We start from the raw sequence: 22,177 nt of genomic DNA, 5'->3' as shown, positions 1-22,177 counted from the left end.
ATCCATGATCACAACCCATCCCACCTTGCCCTTGAGCAACACACTTCACCACACAACCTCCAAAGTGGGTGTGTCTGTTGTCACTGAGAGATGGACATGGATTTCTATTCAACTGAACGTCATTTGGTTCTCCACTATAAACATATTGCTGCTGTCGTTCTCTACTCAGCTGTCTGTCCCCCCCAACAGGACAGCTAGCGGAGTGCTGAGTGATTAATATAGGCCGGACTGCCTATCTTTGATGAAGTGGGTTCTAATGCCCATCCTGGATGCGTGGGTTAATTAAGCCTCCTGAATGTATGCATTGATGAACCATCCTGGTTTCCTTTTCCAAGGTTTGACGGCTGAGTAAATGGCCCTGTGTCATCAATGCGATTCATCTTCCGCCTCGCAGGAAATCAATCCCCTCCTACACAGGAAGCTGGAGCTTCGCCAGAACCGCCTTCACAACCAGTGAAGCCTTCAACTCATCTTTCATTAGGCCTTCCTCCACCCTTTCCTCTCTTCTCCCCTCTCTCTCTGTCCCCCAGGACGCCTCGGTGTCTCTCACTCCACCTCCCCCCCCACCCCCCGGCAGTTCCCCTCCAGGCTGAGTAGAAGTGACAAGCATTCGGACAGAACCAGGAGGGGGGAGGGGGGGATGAGGGAAGACAGCAGGGATGCATAGAAGGAGCAGCGGGCTGTGTAGTCAGATATGAACAGTTCTTTATTAAGACACCTGTAGAGGAATGAAGAGGAGTGGCATTTCATTGGTCAGCTCACTCTGGTCACATGGTTTATACAGGAAGGAAGTGGGGAAACAAATAAACCAGATCAGGCTTAGGGTGGTAGTCCGTTATGTCGTAAGTTTCTCTCTCTCTCTCACACACACACACACACACACACACACACACACACACACACACACACACACACACACACACACACACACACACACACACACACACACACACACACACACACACACACACACACACACACACACACACACACAATATCAGTAGCGGAACATCTCATATGAAGATGCCTTTCTTCCGAGAAAAAAATTAAAACAAAATCAAAGATTCACAACAACAAAAAAAGTTATTTACAGTATCAATAAAAGCTCTCTCTTCATTAGTAAACGACAAGGTGAGCTTTACAAAGGCATCATCATCTGCTTATACAATACTAGACATCTTTACCCCACCCCCCTCCGACACCCCCGTCTCCTACACCTCCCCTCCTCCACCCACCAGAAAGTGCAAATCCATGACATGATGAGTTTGACTGGGTGCAGGCCACCTCCCCACTCTGGAGACAGGAGGAAGCAGAAGGTTCCGGTTTTCTTGTGCAAAGTCAGGTCCATCAAACCGTTTTTTAGCTTGTTTAAAAGTATTAGCTTGTTTAAAATGAGTTGGTCACACACACACACACACACATCCTGGTGCTGTTCCTGATCCTGATAAGCATCCCCAGCACTGACAGAACCCTGCAGTCAGAGAGGACCCAGAGCAGCCCAGGGTTAGGGTTAGGGTACGGCTAGGAGCTGACCTAGTAGCCAAGGTAGCTGTGCCTGCAAACACACCGCTCGCCACCATAAATTGCCATGGAAACATGGTCACAAACACTCGTCATAGTGTACATTACAACATATTCAAAACCCCGACAGGGTCAAAACCAGTCACTAAGACATGTTGACGAAAGTCAGTGAGGAGGGCAGAGCTGGGCGTTAGTGTGGTTTAGAAAACAAACTGTTGTGTGTACGTGTTTGCGCGCACGTGTGTGTTGGAGATTCGACGTTGGTCTGGAACTCCACTGTTCCAGAGTGTGAGGCCTCAATGAAACTTGATCCGAGCCCTACGTTATTATAAAGGTTGTTTTCCATTGAGCACTTCAGTCTTTAACAAATGAGTTTCAAGTCCCTGTCCCAAACCGTTACCAATCATCTCTGTCTATTTGGACCAGTAGACGTACCTCTCCCCCAGCACAGCCAATTAGAGAGCAGCTTCATCTGCTATGAAGTGCTGTGATGTACACCGTGTCTGGTGAAGGCAGCACTGTTGTAGTAACACCAAAGTGGAATAAACAACAATAAACAATTGTAAACAATAATAATAATAATAATAACAACAAACACTGCAGGGATGAGGAAGGTGTGAGGGAACAGTGAGGTGATTTAGTTTCAGTGATGTAGAGTGAGGAGGATGGGGGTGGGGGTGGGGTTTACAGTCAATTCAATAGAACTGAGTGTCCATGGGGGGGGGGGGGGTCAGTCTTGGAACAGTCTTGTCTCTGTGTTGTCATGGTCCTGGTTCTGGTCCAGTAGGTTGTATTGGGTTAGCTAGGCCCAGAATGTGTCAAGTTTAAAAAGGAGAGACGAGGGTAACAGTGTGTGTGGTCCTGGTCCCGGTTGTGGTCCTAGTTGTGGTCCCGGTTGTGGTCCTAGGACTTCTGCTCACCAGGGGCTATGGGTGCAGGGCAGGTCTCTGGTTTCAGGATCTGGTAGGTGATCAGGTACTCTGGGTAGGCCTGGACATGGTGGAGGGGTAAGGTGTGAATACTTGCATCCGTATGTCTGTGTGTGTGTGCGTGTTATGGTTCTGTGTGTGTGTCTCACCTGCTCTCCCCTGTAGATGACGTACTCCGCGTAGGCCAGGCCGTTGACGCTGGGCCGGCCAATCACAGAGTGGTGTCCGGGGGGGGCGTGGGCCATCTTCATGGCGCTGAACTGGAGGAAGGACTTCCCCAGGGTCACCCGGCAGAACAGCATCTGCCTGCACCGGGCGCACGCACACACACACACACACATTAGAACACTGCACACACTCGACTTTCTGACTCGCCCCTCGCCCCGCCGTCGCTTCTCTCTCTGACCTGTGGCAGATGTAGCAGGAGCGGTCCTTGTGGGCGGGGCATCCGGTGCCTCCTCCAATCCCATACACGTACTGGTTGCTCTTGGAGGAGTTCTCGGCAAAGTAGATCCCCGCCCCGAACATGCCCCCAATGTAGGCGTGGCGCTCGTCGAAGCCCTTGTGGATGATGGCGTTGATGAAGGGGGAGCCTAAGGAGGTGCAAGGAGAGAGGAGGCAGAGAGAGATTATCACGGTGGCGACCAGAGTTGGCGACAGGGTCGGGGGCAGGTTAGGGCCACGGTGATGGTTAGGGGTCAGGGGTTAAGGGGGAGTTGCATTCTACGGCCAGGGTGGGGGGAGGGCGGGGTTAGGATTCGGGACAGGGTCGGGGTCTGTACCATGGAAGAGCATGCGCTCATTGTGGTGGTTGTGGTTCTCGTCGGCGATCTCCTTCTGCCTGTGGGAGTACCTCTCCCTCAGCTTCTTGTTGACCACCTTCTGGATCTACGGAGAGGACAGGGAGGGGTTAGCGCTGGCAGCCTATCACACTGGGACAGATCAGCAGAGGCAGCCTATCACACTGGGACAGATCAGCAGTGGCAGCCTATCACTGGAGAAGCTGGAGGGGAAGGGAGGGGCCACCCAGGATGAGCCCTGGTCTTCACCTTGAGGATGTTGTAGCGGCTGAACACCCCTCCGGCGTTCCCTCCGTCACGGTGCTCTCTGATTGTGTTCTGCAGCTGGAGACACACAGAGCAAGCCACGGGTCACTAACACAAGAGGAGCCCACACAGTGTCACTGGGGCGGGAACAAGATCAAGAGAACAACAGAGAGGGGGAGAGGGGGAGAGAGGGAGAGAAGGAGAGAGAGAGAGACAGAGAGAGACAGAGAGAGACAGAGACAGAGAGAGAGAGAGAGAGAGAGAGAGAGACAGAGAGAGACAGAGAGAGACAGAGACAGAGAGAGAGAGAGAGAGAGAGAGAGAGAGAGAGACAGAGAGAGGGGGAGAGAGGGAGAGAAGAGAGAGAGAGAGAGAGAGAGAGAGAGACAGAGAGAGAAAGAGACAGAGAGAGGGGGAGAGAGAGAAAGAGACAGAGAGAGAGACAGAGAGAGAGAGAGACAGAGAGAGAGAGAGAGAGAGAGAGAGAGAGAGAGAGAGAGAGAGAGAGAGAGAGAGAGAGAGAGAGAGACAGAGAGAGAGACAGAGAGAGAGAGAGAGAGAGAGAGACAGAGAGAGAATGTGTGAGTGTGTGTACCTCCTCCTCCACAGACTGAAACTCCTTATCATCAGGTGCCAGGTCTATGAGGACAGTCCCCTGACTGGCACAGTGGAACGCCAGGTATGGGTTTCCTCCTAGCACGCCACAACACAACATCAGGACGGGTTCTCCTAAACGTGACAATGGGTTGACCCCCCCCCCCCACGTGTCCCTGGCGTGACCCCTGACCTTGCTGTCCCCCAAGCAGTCTCTCGATGCCCTTGATCAGCTTGTGGCGGTGTCCGTAGGCGTTGATGCCGATCTCCTTCAGCTCCTCGTGCCCCATGTCTGCCAGCACGTCCAGCGTTATCTGCCGTGGAGACAGCACAGCCAATTGGAAACAGGACAGACAAGACTTCAGCCAATCCCAAAAATCAGTACAGGACAGTCTGTCAATACAAGATTCTGTGTTTAATAGCTAGCTTGGTTGAGGCGAATGTGTTGCATTGTGTGTGTGTGTGTGTGTGTGTACCTGTTCCCTCTCAAAAATTTCCCTGAGGTGGTCCAGCCCCAAACTCTTCAGGAACTGGCTGATGGTCATGTCCAGCAATGCTGTGGAAGAGAAACGTGCACACACACACACACACACCACATTCATACAGATGAACATCAATAGACAGATTATACTTCCTATTCAACAGGTGACGGTCAACAAATACTACTATCTGATTGGCTGTTGCGTGACGCACTCTCTCCTTCCTTCCTGTCCGACCCACAGGCTCCGTCCGCGGGCCCCGCGGCCCCGCCCACTGCGAGGTCACCAAGGGACGTGGCCAGGTTGTCGATGCTGCTGGCTGCTGACAGGCAGGAGGGGGTGGAGGCGGGGGAGATGACGGTCGCCGTGGCGGCGGCGGCGACGGCGGCCGCGCTGACGACCGTGGCCTGGGACTTGAGGCAGCTGGGGAGGGCGTCGGGCGGCATGGCGTCTATCAGCAGCGCTCTGATGTCATCAGCCTGAGACGACGGAGGAGGTCACACCTGGTCAGGCGCGCGTGTACCGTGGCCAAGGACAGTGTGTGTGTGTGTGTGTGTGTGTGTGTTTTGTGAGCGCCTACCGTGGCCAGGTCGAGGGGCGTCTGCCCTTCCTGGTTCTTCATGGTGGGATCCGCCCCGTGAGCCAACAGCAGAGCGCAGAGCTGCGTGCGGCCCTTCTGCGCGGCCTCGTGCAGCGGGGTGAAGGCCCACTTGTCGGTGGCGTTGACACACGTGCTGTACTTGATGAGCAGGGCGGCGATGTCCACGTGCTGGAGGTGAGGAGGGGATGTGTCAGCGGGCGTTACTGAGGTGTTAATACAGCCTCTCACTTAGGGGGGGGGGGCGTGTCAGCATGGTGTGTGTGTGTGTGTGTCGTTACCCCGTAGGAGGCAGCGTTGTGGAGGGGGATGAGCCCCCCCTTGTCCTGGGCGTTGACGTCAGCTCCATGCTCCAGCAGGTACTCTGCTACCTCCAGGTTGTTGTAGCCAGCTGGTGGTGGGTGGGGGATGAGGGGGTGGGGTCAGCATTAATACACACCTCTCTACACATCCTGATGCCTGGGGGGATGGAGTGGAGGGGCTGTTAGGTTCAGGAGGGGGGGGTGGAGGGGGGGGTTACCTGCCAGGTGCAGGGGGGTGGAGTTGCGCCCCTGCGTGTCTCTGCAGTTGATGTTATCGGGGCTGCAGAGCTTCTGGACGCGGGCCAGGCAGCCCTTCTTGGCGGCGTCCAGCAGGGCGGCGTCGCCCCGCAGCAGGTCCTGGATGTCCGTGTCGCCCTCCTTCACCAGGTCCAGGGGCGTGTTCCCGTCCCGGTTCTTCTTGGTGGGGTCTGCTCCGTGCTGGGAGAGAGGAGGGGGCACACTAGGGGGGTGAGAGGAGGTTGTAGCCTCGCGCCAACACACCCAGCGTCAAGCCCCCTGTGGAATATAGAACGAGAGCGAGAAAGACGGAGAGAGCGAGCCAGGGCAATGGAGAGAGAGAGAGAGAGAGAGAGAGAGAGAGAGAGAGGGGGAGGAAGAAAGAGAGAGAGAAGGAACAAACAAAAAAAACGGCGAGAGCGAGGGAGACAGAGAGAGGCGCGGGCGGTACCTTCAGCAGCAGCTTGCAGATGTCGTATTTGCCCTTGGCCGCGGCCTCGTGGAGCGGGGTGAACTTCCACAGGTCGGCCACGTTGACCGACGCCCCGTGTCGGACCAGCAGCTCCGCCACCTCGTAGTGTCCGTAGGAGCAGGCGTTGTGGAGCGGCACCAGGCCCCTGGAGGGGGAGGGGGGTTAGCACGCCGTATCACACGCTGTACGCCTAGCCTTTATTTTGCATGTACCTGGCATGTAACTAGCATTTCACCAGCATGTAACCACAGTAACCAGCGCGTGGCTCACCCCTTGTCCTTGGCGTGTACGTCGGCGCCGTGATGCAGCAGGTACTCCACCACGGTGACACGGTTGTAGCCGGCGGCAAAGTGGAGTGGCGTGGAGTGGCGTCCCTCCAGATCCCTGCAGTTGACGTTCTGAGCCGAACACAGAGACTGGGAGGGGGGGGGGGGTCAACACACTGATGCCCTCCTGGAGCTACCTGGGAACACTCTGCTCACCCACATTGACCGTGTGCAGGTCTCCACTGGCTCACCTTTACAGTGTCCAGGTCTCCAGCCTTGGCCGCCTCCAGGAGGCGGTAGTCTACGTCAGAGTTCCGTACCGGAACGTTCTCTGGAGAGCACACAGGACAACGTGAGTAGAGCAGCAGTAGCACCAGACACAGATCCATGTGTTCACACACACACACAGAGACACACACACACACAGAGACACACACATACCATTGAGGATCTGCTGCACGGCCTCGTTGCCCATCTGGGAGGCGGTGAAGCCCTGGAGTGACAGGATGGAGGCGTCGGCCCCGTAGCCTAGTAACTGTCGGCAGGTCTGGAGGTGTCCAGCCATGGCTGCCCTGTGGAGAGCCGTCTGACCCAGAGAGTCCAGGGCATTCACCTAGGGAGGGGGAGGGATTAACAACCAGAGAGCCAGAGAGGTAGAGAGAGAAGGTGAGAGGGACAGGGTAGAGGTAGAGAGAGGTAGAGAGAGAGAAGGTGAGAGAGACAGGGCAGGTAGAGAGAGGTAGAGAGAGAGAGAGAAGGTGAGAGGGACAGGGCAGGTAGAGAGAGGTAGCGAGAGAAGGTGAGAGGGACAGGGTAGAGGTAGGGAGAGGTAGAGAGAGAGAAGGTGAGAGAGACAGGGCAGGTAGAGAGAGGTAGAGAGACATGGTACCTTTGCTCCGTGCTTCTGCAGGACCTCCAGGATGTCGTTGTGGGATCTCTCAGCTGCTACATGGAGTGCCGTCATGAAGCTAGGACAGAGGAGACATGAGTCATGAAGCTAGGACAGAGGAGACATGAGTCATGAAGCTAGGACAGAGGAGACATGAGTCATGAAGCTAGGACAGAGGAGACATGAGTCATGAAGCTAGGACAGAGGAGATACGAGACAGGAAGCTAGGACAGAGGAGACATGAGTCATGAAGCTAGGACAGAGGAGACAGGAAGCTAGGACAGAGGAGACAGGAAGCTAGGACAGAGGAGACTCACTCCTTGTTCTTCTCGTTGACGTTGGCTCCCTTCCTCAGCAGCAGCTCTGTCACCTGCTTCCTCTTAGGGTGTGGGGAGGCCACCACACAGTGCTGCAGACACACACACACACACTCAGTCTGTGCCTATATGTGTGTGTACAGGATTGTATGTGTACAGGTTCACCTGTGTGTATGTGTGTAGGTTTGCATGTGTGTGTCTTACCAGTGCCGTGTCATGGGTCTGAGGGTGTTTGAAGTTGATGATCTCTAGAGCCAGGCTCTTCTTGGCCTTGGCCATGTCTGCTTCCCTCGCCGCCTGGAGGAGGGAGTGGCCCTTGAACTCATCTGCACAGAACACACACCACAGAGACAGGCCGTTTACACCCAACCTCATCACCACTATTAAGGTTGGGGGGGATCACAGTTGATTTTCTCGGTTCATGTGTGTGTATGTGTTGTGTGTGTGTGTGTATGTGTTGTGTGTGTGTGTGTATGTGTTGTGTGTCTGTGTGTGTATATGTTGTGTGTGTGTGTGTGTGTGTATGTGTTGTGTGTATATGTTGTGTGTGTGTGTGTTGTGTGTGTACGCCTCTCACAGGTGAGCCTCTCCTTGAGCTCCGGCGTGGGAGCCATGTCCACGGCGCTCTTGCTGTGGCAGTTGACGAGGGTGGGGTCAGCGGCGTGGGCCAGCAGCAGGGAGCACACCTCCACACGGTTCTTGGAGGCGGCCTCGTGGAGGGGCGTGAACTGCCACAGGTCCATGGCGTTGACACAAGCCCCATGCTGGGAAAGGGGGAGGGAGGATTATCATTCAGGTCTCACATACAACCATGTACCGCCTAGTGTGCACGCTGTGTGTGTGTGTGTGTGTGTGCGCGCTACCTTAAGCAGCAGCTCAGAGACTTCGTAGTGTCCATAGGAACAGGCGTTGTGGAGCGGTACCAGACCCCTGCAGCACAGAGACACACAGACATGAACCGTCAGAGAGCCCCAGCCTCTACCCCGCCCCCCAGCCTCACTCTCCCCTCCCTGGCCTCCGTCCCCATGCCCAAACATCATCCCCAGGCCTCACCCCTCCCTCCCCCCACAGCCCGGCCTCGCCCCCCCCCAGTCTTACCCCTTGTCCTTGGCATGGACATCGCCACCGTGCTGGAGCAGCAGCTGGACGATCCTGACCCTGTTGTAACCTGCAGCCAGGTGGAGCGGAGTGGACTGGAGGGAGGGGAGGACAGGGGGGAGGACAGGGGGTGGAAGGAGGAGAGGGAGGGATTAGCACAGCAATAAGTTGCCCTCAGTGCGTGTGTGTGAGAGAGTCATGTAGGTATCCCTGCAGAGGTCACAGGGCAGTGAGAACACTGACAGCTTAGCTCCACGGAGCAGACGTCTCTCTCCCTCCCCCCCCCCCCTCCCTCCTCCCTCCCCCTCGCCTTCAGCCCAGCAAAACACGATGCAACACAAGCCCTTCCTCCTCATGCAGCTGATAACCACCTTGGCCTGTCAGGGCTCAGAGACCTGGCTCACGCTGATGATGTCCCAGTATCAGACATGTGGCTCAAGGCTGGATTCCCGCAGCAGGCTGATGATGTCACAGTGTGTGAGATGCAGTGACTCAGGCTACAAGGACAGTTGGGGCAGGCCAGCAGCAGGTTGATGATGTCATACAGGAGCGGGGCATGTGCAGTGGTGGGTTGGACAGGGACGGGGGGGGCAACTATGCTTCCATTCCAGGTAGGGCGGGGGCAGGTTTAAGCCCCTCCCATCCAGTCAAAACACAGCTACGTTGATTTGGAGGTGGCGGGTAATGTCATGTGTTACGTGATCAGAACAAGGCCGAGACCAGGCATGTGCACGGGGGACAAGGCGGAGCCAGCCAACATCATCAACCAATCACAGTCCAGGGGGAACCAAACGGGTGCACCAATCAGGGAGCTTCTCATCAAAACAACTTACCAGCATTGTGTGAGCTGTTGACTGACGGACAACACAGCCAAAACAACAGAACATCAGTACACTAATGAGAGGAGATCCTGGTTAGATTTCAATCTGAGACCTGAACCCTCTACCTTCTGAATGTGAAGAGGGAGACAGACAGGCAGGCTGGCAGACAGAAAGGCAGACAGACAGACAGGCAGAGACAGGGGAGGAGGGAGAAGCAGGGGGTAGCCGTGTAGCAGAGCAGGAGATGAGGTCATCATCATCAGACTGGCAGAATGACTAGCTGTCTCTCTGTCTCAGTGTCTGACCACGAATATACTGCAGGTTAACAGTATGTGTGTGTTTAACAGGTTTTATGTGCGTGTATATAAATGCAGCCCAGGACTCCGTCACCATGGAGACACCATTGTAAGGGGGTATGGGCCTCACTTAGACTCCACCCCTCAATCTGTCAGCCCAGAGGGGTGGGGGAGGGGTGGGGGGGGCGCCATACAATAACAAACCCTGATGACAAAAACAAAAACAACTCAACTGAAACACACACACACACACACACACACAGAAACACACTAGGAGTCACTGAGTCGAAGAAGAGAACATTTTGTCACCTGGTCTCTGGGGACAAATGGAATGATGAGAGGAGGAGAAGGAGAGAAAGGGACAAAGAGAGAGGAAGAGAAAGGGAGAAGAAGGGTGAGAGAGAGAGAGAGAGTGTTGTGTTGAGCTGAATAAAGGCTTGTGTTTTTAATCATGTAAAAAAAACAGCGCCTGTACAAGGGAGGCAGAAGGGAGGGTGGGAGGGAGAGAGAGAAGACAGGAGGGGGATGAGAGGAGGCAGTGATGAGGGGGGAGGATGAAAGGGAAAGGGAGGATGTTCTTGTCTTTGTTCCTGTTCCTTGCTGTTTTTTTTCCCCTCCTTCACTCTTTATGGGATGGTGAACCAGTAACCATGCCAACGATGACTGCTAGCTGTCAGCAGTTGCCATGGCGGCATAGCGAACTATAATAACTACCATGAAATGAGGAGTCCAGTTGGAGCTGCTCTGCGACACACACACACACACACACACACACACACAGACAGGTAGGTGTTTAGAGGGTCCAGTCACGTCTGGGTCTCCAGTAGCCAGGAGAGGCATGATAGATGGTTGTACTGTGGGGGTGGGGGGGGGGAGGGAGCCCCCTGTTTGCAGTGAGCCAGGAGGGCATCAATATCACATTAGAGCTTCTGTAGTATGCTCTACTGACCCCCCCCACACCACTACTGCTGCCCTGCTACTGAATCCTGTACATTACTGTTGGTGCAGAAGTATGGGTTTGTGTGTGTGTGCGTGTGTTTGTGTATGTGTGTGTGTCAGTATGATTGAAAACCTTGCAAGGGAGGATATTATTAACACAGCAGAGTATTATCAAGCTGCCTTCACAGAAAGCAATCACTTACTCTACTACACACACACACGGTCTTGAATCACTCCACTCTACTGGTTCAATAACCACAAAAGCCTTTCAGGGTTTTTTTCCATTTTCAATGCTGAAAGAAAACGGGGAGGGAGAGAGAGAGAGGGACAGAAGAAGAGAAAGAGAGAGGGAAAGAGAAGAGAGGGAGAAAGAGAGGGGTAAAAGCAAGGAGAGGTTGATGAAAAGTTGAAAGAGGACAGGATGCTATAGGAAAGTAGAGTATAGTAGTGTTAAGGACGTTAGAAAGGAGAGAGGAGTATAGTAGTGTTGAGGATACTATATGAGGGTAAAGGAGAGAGGAGTATAGTAGTGTTGAGGATACTATATGAGGGTAAAGGAGAGAGGAGTATAGTAGTGTTGAGGATACTATATGACGGTAAAGGAGAGAGGAGTATAGTAGTGTTGAGGATACTATATGAGGGTAAAGGAGAGAGGAGTATAGTAGTGTTGAGGATACTATATGAGGGTAAAGGAGAGAGGAGTATAGTAGTGTTGAGGATACTATATGACGGTAAAGGAGAGAGGAGTATAGTAGTGTTGAGGATACTATATGAGGGTAAAGGAGAGAGGAGAATAGTAGTGTTGAGGGTACTACCGTAATTTTCGGACTCTAAGGCGCACCGTTATATAAGCCGCAGCAACTAAATTGAATGATGTGTACATATATAAGCCGCACTGGACTATAGACCGCAGGTGTTTTAATGTTTAATTACCATATGTAATTAGTTGTCGGGAAGGAGATGGCTGCTTGAGGAAGCTCCCATGTATTAACCGTTAGCCGTTAGCAGTAAAAATCCATAGATTAGCCTCACCGTTATAAAAGCCGCAGGGTCGAAAAATGCGATAAAAGGCGCGGTTTATAGTCCGAAAATTACGGTGTATGAGGGGAAAGGAGAGTAGAGTATAGTGCTATTGAGGATACTATATGAGGGGAAAGGAGAGTAGAGTATAGTAGTGTTGAGGACATTATACTATAATAGGGGGAAAGAGAGTAGAGTATAGGAGGAGAGGGGAGAGTATAGTAAAGGACAGTAGGAGGGGAAAGGAGGAGAGGAAAGGAGGGGTGAGGAGGGTAGAGGAGAGTCAAGGAGAGGAGGGGATGGGGGGAGAGGATGATAGACTGACGGGCAGATCATCTTATGGGAAAGCTTCATTAGAATTTTAATATGCTTCATTGTGTCGATTAATAATGTGGCTGCCATCATACCCTCATGGACATCTATTAGGATGTGGATGCCAACGTTCAGGATGCTGGGACTGGGGATCGACACACGCACCGCTGGGAGTGTTTATTTGAATGCAGTGACAAAGCCGCACTTTAAGAAAATATTTCAGAGAGCTTTCATCTGAATGAAACCATTGTGTGTGTGTGTGTGTGTGTGTGTGAATGAGAGCGGGAGAGAGAAAGTTGATGTGTGAGTGTGCCACTGTGTGTGTGTTGGGGTGTGTGGGAGAGTGTTGATGTGCGTGTGGTCTTACCTTGCGCCCATCACTGGCATGACAGTTGACATTTAGCGGTGTGAGGAGGGCCATGAGCTTCTCTTCATTTCCACCCCTGCAGCAACACACACATACACACACACAATTTAGCATGGCAGGAATAGATGGATAATGTGATGAGACTAACAGATGTGTCCAATCAGCCCCCGCCCACCCTGTCAGGGGTCAACCAAAGTGAACCCCAATGCCGTCGTCACAAACATGCAGGGCTGACCATCCTTGCAGTGTGTGTGTGTGTATGTTGGTGTGTGTGAGTTGGCATAATCTGATGGCCCAGCTCCCAGAGAGGCCATATGCTGCTTCCTGGGACATGTAGTCTTCCTACTGCCCTGGCATTGGCCAGCCAGTCAGGAAGTGTTACCATGGCAGCCTCCAATTGGACCCTTCCCTTGGTGACAGGCGGAGCTAAAGGGCTGTCAGAGAATAAAGCGGTGATTCTTCTCTCAGTCTATCCTGGTCTCCCCCCCCCCCTCCTCCTCTACTCCTCTATCCCGCTCTGCCAATGGGCTCTGGTATTCTTCTCTTCCATCTTGCCTTCCCTTCCCTTCCCACCTCTCCCCTCCCCTCCCCTCCTCCCCCTCCCTCTCCTCCCCCTCCTCTCCTCTCCTCTCTCCTCCTCTCCTCTTCCGCTGGTAGACAAATGGTGAGAAAAGGAAGTTCATTTAAATGCAAACAGCATCCACAGGTCAGCTCTTAGGCGAGACCATGCGATTAAAGCTAGTCTGGGGTGTGGGTTAGTTTGTATGTCCTTTAGACCATTACAGATAAACCTGCCTGCCAGATTTACCAGACCGGATCAGACCAGGTCAGGCTTTACCAGGCCAATAATCATTCACAAGTCAAAAGCAAACAACCTACATTGACACACAACAGCTTCTCAACCCATGTGCACAGAGTTTCACACAACAGAGTCACAGAGGGGTGAGGGATTGACAAAAAAAGACAAAGAAGGAGTGGGAAAGAGAGATGGACAGAGAGAGAGAGACACACACAGAAAGAGAGAGAGAGAGAGAGAGAGAGAGAGAGAGAGAGAGAGAGAGAGAGAGAGAGAGAGAGAGAGAGAGAGAGAGAGAGAGAGAGAGAGAGAGAGAGAGAGAGAGAGAGAGAGAGAGAGAGAGAGAGAGAGAGAGAGAGAGAGAGAGAGAGAGAGAGAGAGAGAGAGAGAGAGAGAGAGAGAGAGAGAGAGAGAGAGAGAGAGAGAGAGAGAGAGAGAGAGAGAGAGAGAGAGAGAGAGAGAGAGAGAGAGAGAGAGAGAGAGAGAGAGAGAGAGAGAGAGAGAGAGAGAGAGAGAGAGAGAGAGAGAGAGAGAGAGAGAGAGAGAGAGAGAGAGAGAGAGAGAGAGAGAGAGAGAGAGAGAGAGAGAGAGAGAGAGAGAGAGAGAGAGAGAGAGAGAGAGAGAGAGAGAGAGAGAGAGAGAGAGAGAGAGAGAGAGAGAGAGAGAGAGAGAGAGAGAGAGAGAGAGAGAGAGAGAGAGAGAGAGAGAGAGAGAGAGAGTACTGACCTGGCAGCCTCCAGGAGCTCGTCCTTCTTGTAGTCCCCTAGATGGTTACAGAAGATCATAGTGTCAGAGAGGTGGGGGGGCCGGGGGGGTCGGGAGAGAGGCAGGGACACACAGCAGCAACACAGAGCCAGACTCAACTCCGGGGAGCCCCTACCGCCCAGACACACACACACGCATTCACAGCACACAGCAGATAACACACACACACAGAGCTTGCTTCAATGCCTGCCAGTCACTTGTTCTATCTCGCTAGATTTATATCGCTCTTTCTCTGCCTCTGTGTCTTTCTTCCTGCGGTCCCCCTCCCTCGCTCCTCTGTCCCTGCAAGCGCCCCCCCTCCACCTGATGTTGCCGGGATGCTGTGTTGCCGCCGGTGACCACAACATCAGCAGCGCCGTGGAGACAGGTGGTAAATAGACGCATTTCCTCCACCAGCATTGTCGTGAAGCGGCGATCTGTCCCTACACACTGCTAACGCTTGCATGCTAACGCTTGCATGCTAGCCCTCCTGTGGGTGGTTCTCTCGCTCCCTTGTTCCCTCTCTCTCTCCCTGTCTGTCTGTGTGCTCGGGAGCGCTTGCTGTAATAACAGTGGAGGGAGATAAATCATAAACAAACCCCTCCCCTCCTCCAATCTCTCCTCCCCCTCCCATGGCCCTGCCCCCTCTGCTACAGTCACAACAACCGCCCCCCCCCCCCCCCAGTCCCCCCCCCTCCCCCCTGCAACCCATCCCCCCATCCTTCTGTCTCAGCCAGGAGGAAACACACACACAGAGCGCGGGGGGGGGGGGGGGGGGGGCAGGCATGAGGGAGAGGAGGCAGGATTAAGAGAAAGAGGGGGAACATAACAGCGGATAAAGAAAAGGGAGAGGAGGGAGAGGAGGAAACTGAGGTGAGGGAAGGAGGGAGCAGAGGAACAAAGGATGAGGGCATGGGTGTTATGGAGGAGCGGACTGGGCTTAGTCTACTGTGGACCCCAGTCTGGTCAGGTACAAACAGGATATTCAAACACACACACACACATCTAGCCCATTATTTACAGACCCTTGCACACACGTTATTCAAGAGCAAGGTCCCAGACGCTCTGATTCTGCAGTGTGATTGGTGGGCTAGCATGCGTGCGTGCATGCATGTGGGTGTTTGATGCCCTGCAATACTGCTGACTCGGACAGGAAGGGAGAGGAGGACAGGGGAAAGCAAAGGACGTTTACAACATGTTCTATTTTATGCTGATGTGTGTGTGTGTGTGTGTGTATTTCTGTTTGTGCGTACTCATCCCCAGGTTGTATTGGCCATCATCGTCCGACTGTAATTGCCTAGTTTTCCACATGGTTGCTCAACACCGTGTGTGTATGTTTGTGTTTATGTGTGTGTGCGGGCGCGTGCGACAGGAGGATGATTCATCCCTTGGGTATATTTGAAAAAGGCAGTTGCCACAGTCATCAATAAGCAAGTCACTGACAAGGATATGCTTTCACACCTGACCTCTCCTCACATGTGTGTGTGTGTGTGTGTGTAGAGCCTACTGTATCACCTGGCTGATTATCAGAGTCTATAAATATTAAGGGCGTGGCCCGAGTTTGCTGTCAAGGTTACCCTTCCCCACCCCAGCCTGCACCCAGACCAATCACAACCTAGATAGGCTTCTGGCTGGTCAACAACTGGGGGGGGGGGGGGGGGAGCGACAGAGTGGGAAGAGAAAAATCAGGGACTTTTGTCAGGCGCTTTAGGCAGGTCTCTAACTCAAGAAAGAGTGAAAGGAAAGGATTTCCCAAGGACACAAACAGCAAGAAAGAAGGCAGGAGGAAGACCGGAGCGAGAGGAAAAGAGATGAGGCGACTGGGGCAGATCGAAACTTGTCAGTGGGGCGTTTGTTTCCCATCCTGAAGTAATTTATAGGCCAATATAATCTTTAATCAAACTGTGTGTGTGTGCGCGTGTGTGCCAGGGCTGGAGATGTGAAGAGGGACAGATCATATATCTATGATATTCAGTAGCAGCACAGGACAGAACAAGCCAGAGGCTTGGGACAGCACGGAAGACAGACAGTGATCAACTCAAAACCCACTGTCACACACACACATACATACAGAACACTGTTGTCAAGTGTTGCTAGCGACTTTGTTTACCTCAGAGGAAACATGATGAAATTGTGAAGCAAAGGAGAAACCTGACAATCATGCCCAGAAAAGGAGGGAGGAGGGGAGGAGAGAGAGGGAGGGAGGAAGATGGAAAGAGGGAGAGAGAGCTCTGCAAACACACCACCACACACCCAGCCAAGGAGCATAACAGTAGCAGAAGGCAGGAACATAGGCAGAAGACAGCTAGCGGGGTGAATCCATAACAGTATCACACAGAGACAACCCAAACACACTGAGACACAGAGAGAGGTAGAGAGAGGTAGAGAGAGAGAGGTAGAGAGAGGTAGAGAGAGAGAGGTAGAAAGAGAGACACACATACACACAGAGAGTGGTGGCAGAGAGATGACCAGGACTGGCGTGCAGAGTACTGACCCGTGAGGACAGCCTTGGCGGAGGGCTCGGACAGCTCCACAGCACTCTTCCCGTCCGTGTTGCGGATGTTGGGGTCTGCTCCGTGCTGGAGGAGGACTGCACAGGGGAGACACAGACAGTAGCTCAGCTCGGGCAGGTAGAGGCACAACCCCAGCCCCCCCACTCCGCCTTCTGCTCCACCCGCTACCCCCGTCCTGGTGATGCCGGGACTGCTGCCGCCCGTCGCCCCCCTGCGTGCCATGCCGCAGACGTAAACATGCATGGCACGGTTGTGACGACGCTCCCTAACACAGTGCTGAACAGGCTGCCAGCGAGGAGGGGAGGGAGAGGAGGGGAGAGGAGGAGGGGTGAGAGAATTGGAGGGAAGGGAGAGACAGAGAGAGAGAGAGGGGGGGGGGGGTGACAGGGGAGAGCAGAGGAGGGAAAAGAAAGAGGGGGAGAGGAAGGAGGAGAGAAAGAAGAGGTGGAGGACGAAGGAGAGGCACGTTATGAAAACAGGAGGGCTGGCTGCTCAGCTAGGGCACGACCATGTGACTCCTGCCTGGTATGAGAGCTGAATATCAAACCATGACACCCTGAGCGAGAGAGAGCGAGAGAGAGGGGGGGGGCCTTGGATGGGACACACGGGGAGGGTTCGTAAACACAGAGAGAGAGAGAGAGAGAGAGAGAGAGAGAGAGAGAGAGAGAGAGAGAGAGAGAGAGAGAGAGAGAGAGAGAGAGAGAGAGAGAGAGAGGGGGGGGGGGGGGGGGGGGGGGCAGTCAGGGAGCAATAAAACAGTAACGAAGGAAGAGAAGCGAGACATAAAGGAGAGATAGGAGTATAAAAAGAAGGGACCAAATCTATAAAGGAGGAGAGAAGGTAGAGAAAGGTGAAGGAGAGACAGAGGGAGAGGACATGAGATGGGAAAGGAGAGGAGCGAAGAAGCATCTTTTTAATCTCCAGCCGCTGAGTGGACTGTTGGAGTGGAACATTTTCAGCACTTTAGGACACATAGACAGACGACAAATGTTGAATGAGGGGGAGGTACACAGAAAGACAAAAGCATTTTAAAAGGGTGTCACTACACCAACTCAATCCATGTGTGTTCGAACACAAAAACATTTAGCACATGTAATATGACATTTGCTGACCTGTGTGTGTGGGTGTGTAGCTGAGTGTGTGTGTCAGCGTGCAGCACCTGTGTCTTGCCATGTGTGCTACACTGATTTCAGACTCAATGTTCATGTCTTGTCCCAAGGCAGACAAAGAACACTCTCAAATGGTGACATGGATCAACAGCGCTGGCCTCTCTTAATCCTCTCTCTCCCTCTGCCCAACGGTCTATCTGTCATTCTACCCAGCGCTGTGACGCACATCTTTTAACATAAATATGACGGAAGTCTGCACACACCCACACTCACAGAGAGTACTCTTACCGCTAGGAGATTGAGGAGTCAGGGAGAGCAGATTTTCTAATCCATTCAATCCATTTTTCAAATCATCTGAAGAGACAGATGCTAGTTTCAGCTTCGGTAGCCCTGCTAGTAGCCAGTTAGCAGTTCAATAACTCTATTGATGCTAGCCATGAAGCTGTTCTATAGCTCTTTCTATCTAGTTTGTGGTCCATTACGTTCATTAGTTGTTCATTTGCTCTATAGATGCAAACTACCAAGCTGTTCATTTCAATCCTAGCAAGCTAGCTGTTCAACAGCTCAATTTATGTTAGTGTGGAATCTGGCCAGTTTTGTACCTGTTTTGTCAACTCAGAGGAAGAGCAGATAAATGCATACAGTGAGGCGTGAAGAAGGTCGAGTTGTTGAGAATGTGGAACACTGCAGGGTGCATGCGGTGCCTTCTGATAAGCAGCAGGCCACTAAAGGATGATGTTTTGAGATTACAGCCGTAGGTTCGCTAGGCACCGTTTTCACTAGGTAACATCATTGACATTGCTAGCATCTGTAACATCCATGAAGTAATCTCTTCACACGACATTGTCCTCAACTGTTAAATTTAGAAACACATTGCAAGATGATGAGAAACCTCATTAAAATCTAACAGCTCTTCTGAAAGATAGCTCCAGACGCTAACGCTACTGGGTATAACTGGCTAACTGTCATTGCAAAGTACCAGGACTTGTGGACTTCAAGAAGAATTGGTTGACCGCAGGAAGAATACAGCCCCACTCACCCCCATCACCCTGTGCGACTCCCCAGTCAACACTTCCGCTTCCTGGGCACTATCCTCTCCCAGGACCTCAAGTGGGAACTGGACATCAGCTCCCTCACCAAGAAAGCACAACAGAGGATGCACTTCCTACGGCAGCTAAAGAAATTTAACCTGCCAAGGACAATGATGGTGCACTTTTACACAGCCATCATTGAGTCCATCCTCACCTCCTCTATCACCATCTGGTACGCTGATGCCACTGCCAAGGACAAGAGCAGACTGCAGCGTACCATCCGCTGTGCCGAGAAGGTGATTGGCTGACATTAACTATGCACTACGCACAAGCCACCTTTTGCTCACTCGTGCTGCTCATTCAAATTATTATATATATATTATATATATATATATATATTTATATATTTGTTTTTATTGTTTAGTTCTTAGAATTAGTTAACTATTGTACTTTTTTTACTTAATTTAAGATCCGTATATGTTTATTGTCTGCCTCTTCCTGCCACAGTAAATTCTGTGTTTGTGTAACATACATGGCGAATAAACCGAATTCTGATTCTGATTGCTTAACGTTGCAGCAGCGTTAACTTGCCAACGTTAGGGTTCAAAATGAATATGCACACAAGACTCGAGGCAGAGAGATGACTGACAGGAAATCCTGTGTGCGTGGGCGTGTGTGTGTATGAGATGGAGCGATAGCGAGCGACAGGGAAGACTCAAGAGTGATTGACTCAAGATTTGTAGGCTTTCTTATTTATCAGATGCGAGTGGGAGGGCTCTGGTGGCTTTTGAAATGCTGACAGCCATGTGCACTCTCTCTCCCCATCTCCCTAAACCCTGGCATGCCTATGCACACCAGCCCCTTCCCAAGTGGAATAGTTCATCAAAGCCGATAATGAATGGAAGGAAAAGGTAGAGCACAGCTCTCTCTCTCTCTCTCTCTCTCTCTCTCTCTCTCTCTCTCTCTCTCTCTCTCTCTCTCTCTCTCTCTCTCTCTCTCTCTCTCTCTCTCTCTCTCTCTCTCTCTCTCTCTCTCTCTCTCTCTCTCTCTCTCTCTCTCTCTCTCTCTCTCTCTCTCTCTCTCTCTCTCTCTCTCTCTCTCTCTCTCTCTCTCTCTCTCTCTCTCTCTCTCTCTCTCTCTCTCTCTCTCTCTCATCTATAACAGTCATAGGCTACTATATATGAGTTCCAGACCATACAGAAACAGTACTGTGTAGGGCTACCTCAGGGGCAACACGGGACAACAAGAACATGGACCATTTATGTTCATGTTGACGTGGAAAGAAATATGCACACAGAAATATGCACAATTTACATGAATGGCCTTGATTCAGTCTACAGCAGTGGTTGTCAACCCTGAAGCCCTGTCCGGCAAATGTATATGTTTCTTGGCGCCAACACACCTGATTCAAATGCATGTTCGTTACCAGGCTTTTGCAGAGCTAGATAACAACCCATTAATTGGAATCAGGTGTGCTGGAGCAGGCAAACATCTAAAACATGCAGGACAGGGGGTCCCTGAGGACCAGGAATGAGAACCACTGGTCTACAGGCAGATGTCTCTAGCACAGCTACTGAAGCAGTAGCGTACAGTACACCTTTATTAAGGTTGTTCTATCATAACAATAGCCACAGAGGCATTTACAGACTGGTGGAATGGAGCCCCAGAATAGAATACATGCAAAAGGAGGCAGGCCTGCAGACTCTAGGGTCACTGTGGACCAGAGGGTCAAGCAGGTGTCACAAGTGTGTAATCGCATCGCTCTTAAATACACATTTTTCCTACCTCTCTTGCCCACACCAGGCTTCAAACACGAGGGACTCCCAAACGCAACGACAGCCTCTCATAAACACCGCTATAGCCAGCTACGCAAACGAAAAGGTAGGGAGGCAGCGAGAGAGACAGGAAGAGGCAAGGAGACAAATAGAGGCAGGGGTAGGCGGACACAGGGGGAAAGGAGGGGATCTAATCCAGCCGTTCCACAGCGCTTGCCATAATGGGGTCTGAGTACATAAATGAAGTCCTACCTATGCAGACATCTATCTTGCCCTTGATTGCAGCCTCGTGCAGAGGAGTGTAGTTCCAGTTGTCCCTGGCATTGGGGTCCGCACCCTGGCACAGCAGCAGGCCGACCACCTCTGCATGGCCAAAGGAGCAGGCATTGTGGAGTGGGATCAGGCCCCCGTCGTCACGGGCGTGCACGTTTGCGCCTGTCTGGAGAAGGTGGTCCACCACATCCTTCCTACCGAAGCCTAAAAAAATAAGGATAGGTAGGTAAGACAGTGGGTGTGTGGATTGTGGTGGGATAGGGCATGATGGTTTATTGTGATGAATCTGGTTAACAAGCACCCACAACACTCAAAATATATGCTACAACAAGCGCCAAATTAAATCTACGAACAAAACAATTTGTTAGGTGGAGCCTATTGTATTGCTTTTAAGTAGCGGAATATTACAAGTTTGAGAATGTTTTGTTTTGATAAACTAACTTTGCTGTGTCAGTATGTGTATGTTATGATGTTGTTAGCTAACGATATGCATAACGGTTAAGGAAACTCAGCAAGCTCAGTTCTTGTTGTTGACATCCCACCCAAAGTAACCCATCCCCCACCCTAAAACTAAAGCTAGCTCTAGCCTCTCTGGCTAGCAAACCCAGCGAACCAGCAAACAAACAACACATAAATTGATCCTGAAAAAAAAAAGTTTGTAAAGAAGGTTGCACGATACAGACCATGTCCGGCTAACAAGCCAGCTTTTTTGTTATTTTAACAATGTATCTACACAGTATCAATGCTAACTACAACTATCGAGCTATGTTTACAAACTAGCGAGCCAATGCTACCTGCAGCGAAGTGGAGCGGGGTCGATTTTCGTCCAGCCATGTCCTTGGCATTCACGTTGACGGAATCCACCAACCTCTTCACCCGCGATACATCTCCATTCCGACAGGCTTCAAATAGCTCCCTGAATGCTCCGCTTGAGCCACAGCCTCCCCCGCTGCTGCCCGGGCTAGAGCTGTCGGAGTCCGGAGTCGAGCCAGAGCTGCTGACACCCCCGGTGGTCGTAGATGTGGAACTGGTGCTGCTGCTACTGCTCAGAGCCGGGGTGGGTATGTCGGGAGATACTGGGGATAGCTCTGGATCACCCGCACTTTCAGGCTCAGAACCGACTGGAGACGATGTAGAACCGTCGACAGTTGCCGAGGAAGATCCAGCTGGAGGGGGAGAGAGAGAGCTACTGCGGGGTGGCGAAGAGAGGGTATGTTGCTGCTGCTGGGAAGAGCGACGAGACGTCGCCATTTTCACAACAGTCCCACTAGCAACCAGTTAAGCTTGGACCAACTTCCTGGCACTGGAAATCTCCAGCTTCCGGTTGCTACTGTCAGTTGCTGTCAGTTGTTGTGTCCTCTGGCTTTGAGGGGCTAGTAGGAGCAGACACAGCCATGTCTCCCCCTCTTCCATTGTATTGTCCAATTCCTCTA

General features: G+C 52.1%; 1 protein-coding gene across 3 annotated transcripts; it reads right to left on the bottom strand.

Moving 5' to 3' along the window:
- Positions 1-688: 688 nt before the first annotated feature.
- On the bottom strand, positions 689-22,006 carry tnksa (tankyrase, TRF1-interacting ankyrin-related ADP-ribose polymerase a). Of its 3 annotated transcripts, none has more exons than XM_084687805.1 (28): positions 21,539-22,006; positions 20,724-20,948; positions 16,538-16,633; positions 14,026-14,062; positions 12,504-12,579; positions 9,582-9,602; positions 8,749-8,843; positions 8,514-8,580; positions 8,228-8,414; positions 7,855-7,976; positions 7,651-7,742; positions 7,334-7,412; positions 6,886-7,057; positions 6,696-6,775; positions 6,449-6,594; positions 6,158-6,323; positions 5,688-5,907; positions 5,449-5,558; positions 5,150-5,338; positions 4,784-5,048; positions 4,567-4,646; positions 4,284-4,404; positions 4,092-4,189; positions 3,500-3,574; positions 3,233-3,338; positions 2,857-3,043; positions 2,600-2,756; positions 689-2,511 (listed from the first exon to the last, which is right to left on the bottom strand). In XM_084687805.1, exons 1-28 carry the CDS (start codon positions 21,993-21,995, stop codon positions 2,425-2,427), a joined length of 3,813 nt encoding a protein of 1,270 aa, XP_084543931.1. In that variant the 5' UTR covers positions 21,996-22,006; the 3' UTR covers positions 689-2,424. The 3 variants fall into 3 exon arrangements, with proteins under 3 accessions (XP_084543931.1, XP_084543930.1, XP_084543932.1); XM_084687804.1 differs by lacking the exon at positions 9,582-9,602 and having other exon boundaries at positions 689-2,039; positions 2,442-2,511; XM_084687806.1 differs by lacking the exon at positions 9,582-9,602.
- Positions 22,007-22,177: the final 171 nt, after the last annotated feature.

Source organism: Hypomesus nipponensis, chromosome 22 (assembly GCF_054491055.1).
Source record: "Hypomesus nipponensis isolate SF chromosome 22, ASM5449105v1, whole genome shotgun sequence".
NCBI classification, from domain to species: Eukaryota; Metazoa; Chordata; class Actinopteri; order Osmeriformes; family Osmeridae; genus Hypomesus; species Hypomesus nipponensis.
The sequence above is the reverse complement of the archived record's forward strand: the minus strand, read 5'-3'. Positions and strand labels throughout refer to the sequence as shown.

What these genes read in the sequence shown, in the direction of transcription:
- tnksa (XM_084687804.1), bottom strand. Translation starts at nt 21,995, where the DNA reads ATGGCGACGTCTCGTCGCTCTTCCCAGCAGCAGCAACATACCCTCTCT. An exon ending in CAAGATAGATGTCTGCATAG is followed by an intron (nt 16,634 to 20,723) that starts GTAGGACTTCAT and finishes TCCCCTGTGCAG; the next exon opens with TCCTCCTCCAGCACGGAGCA. An exon ending in AGACCCATGACACGGCACTG is followed by an intron (nt 7,743 to 7,854) that starts GTAAGACACACA and finishes GTGTGTCTGCAG; the next exon opens with CACTGTGTGGTGGCCTCCCC.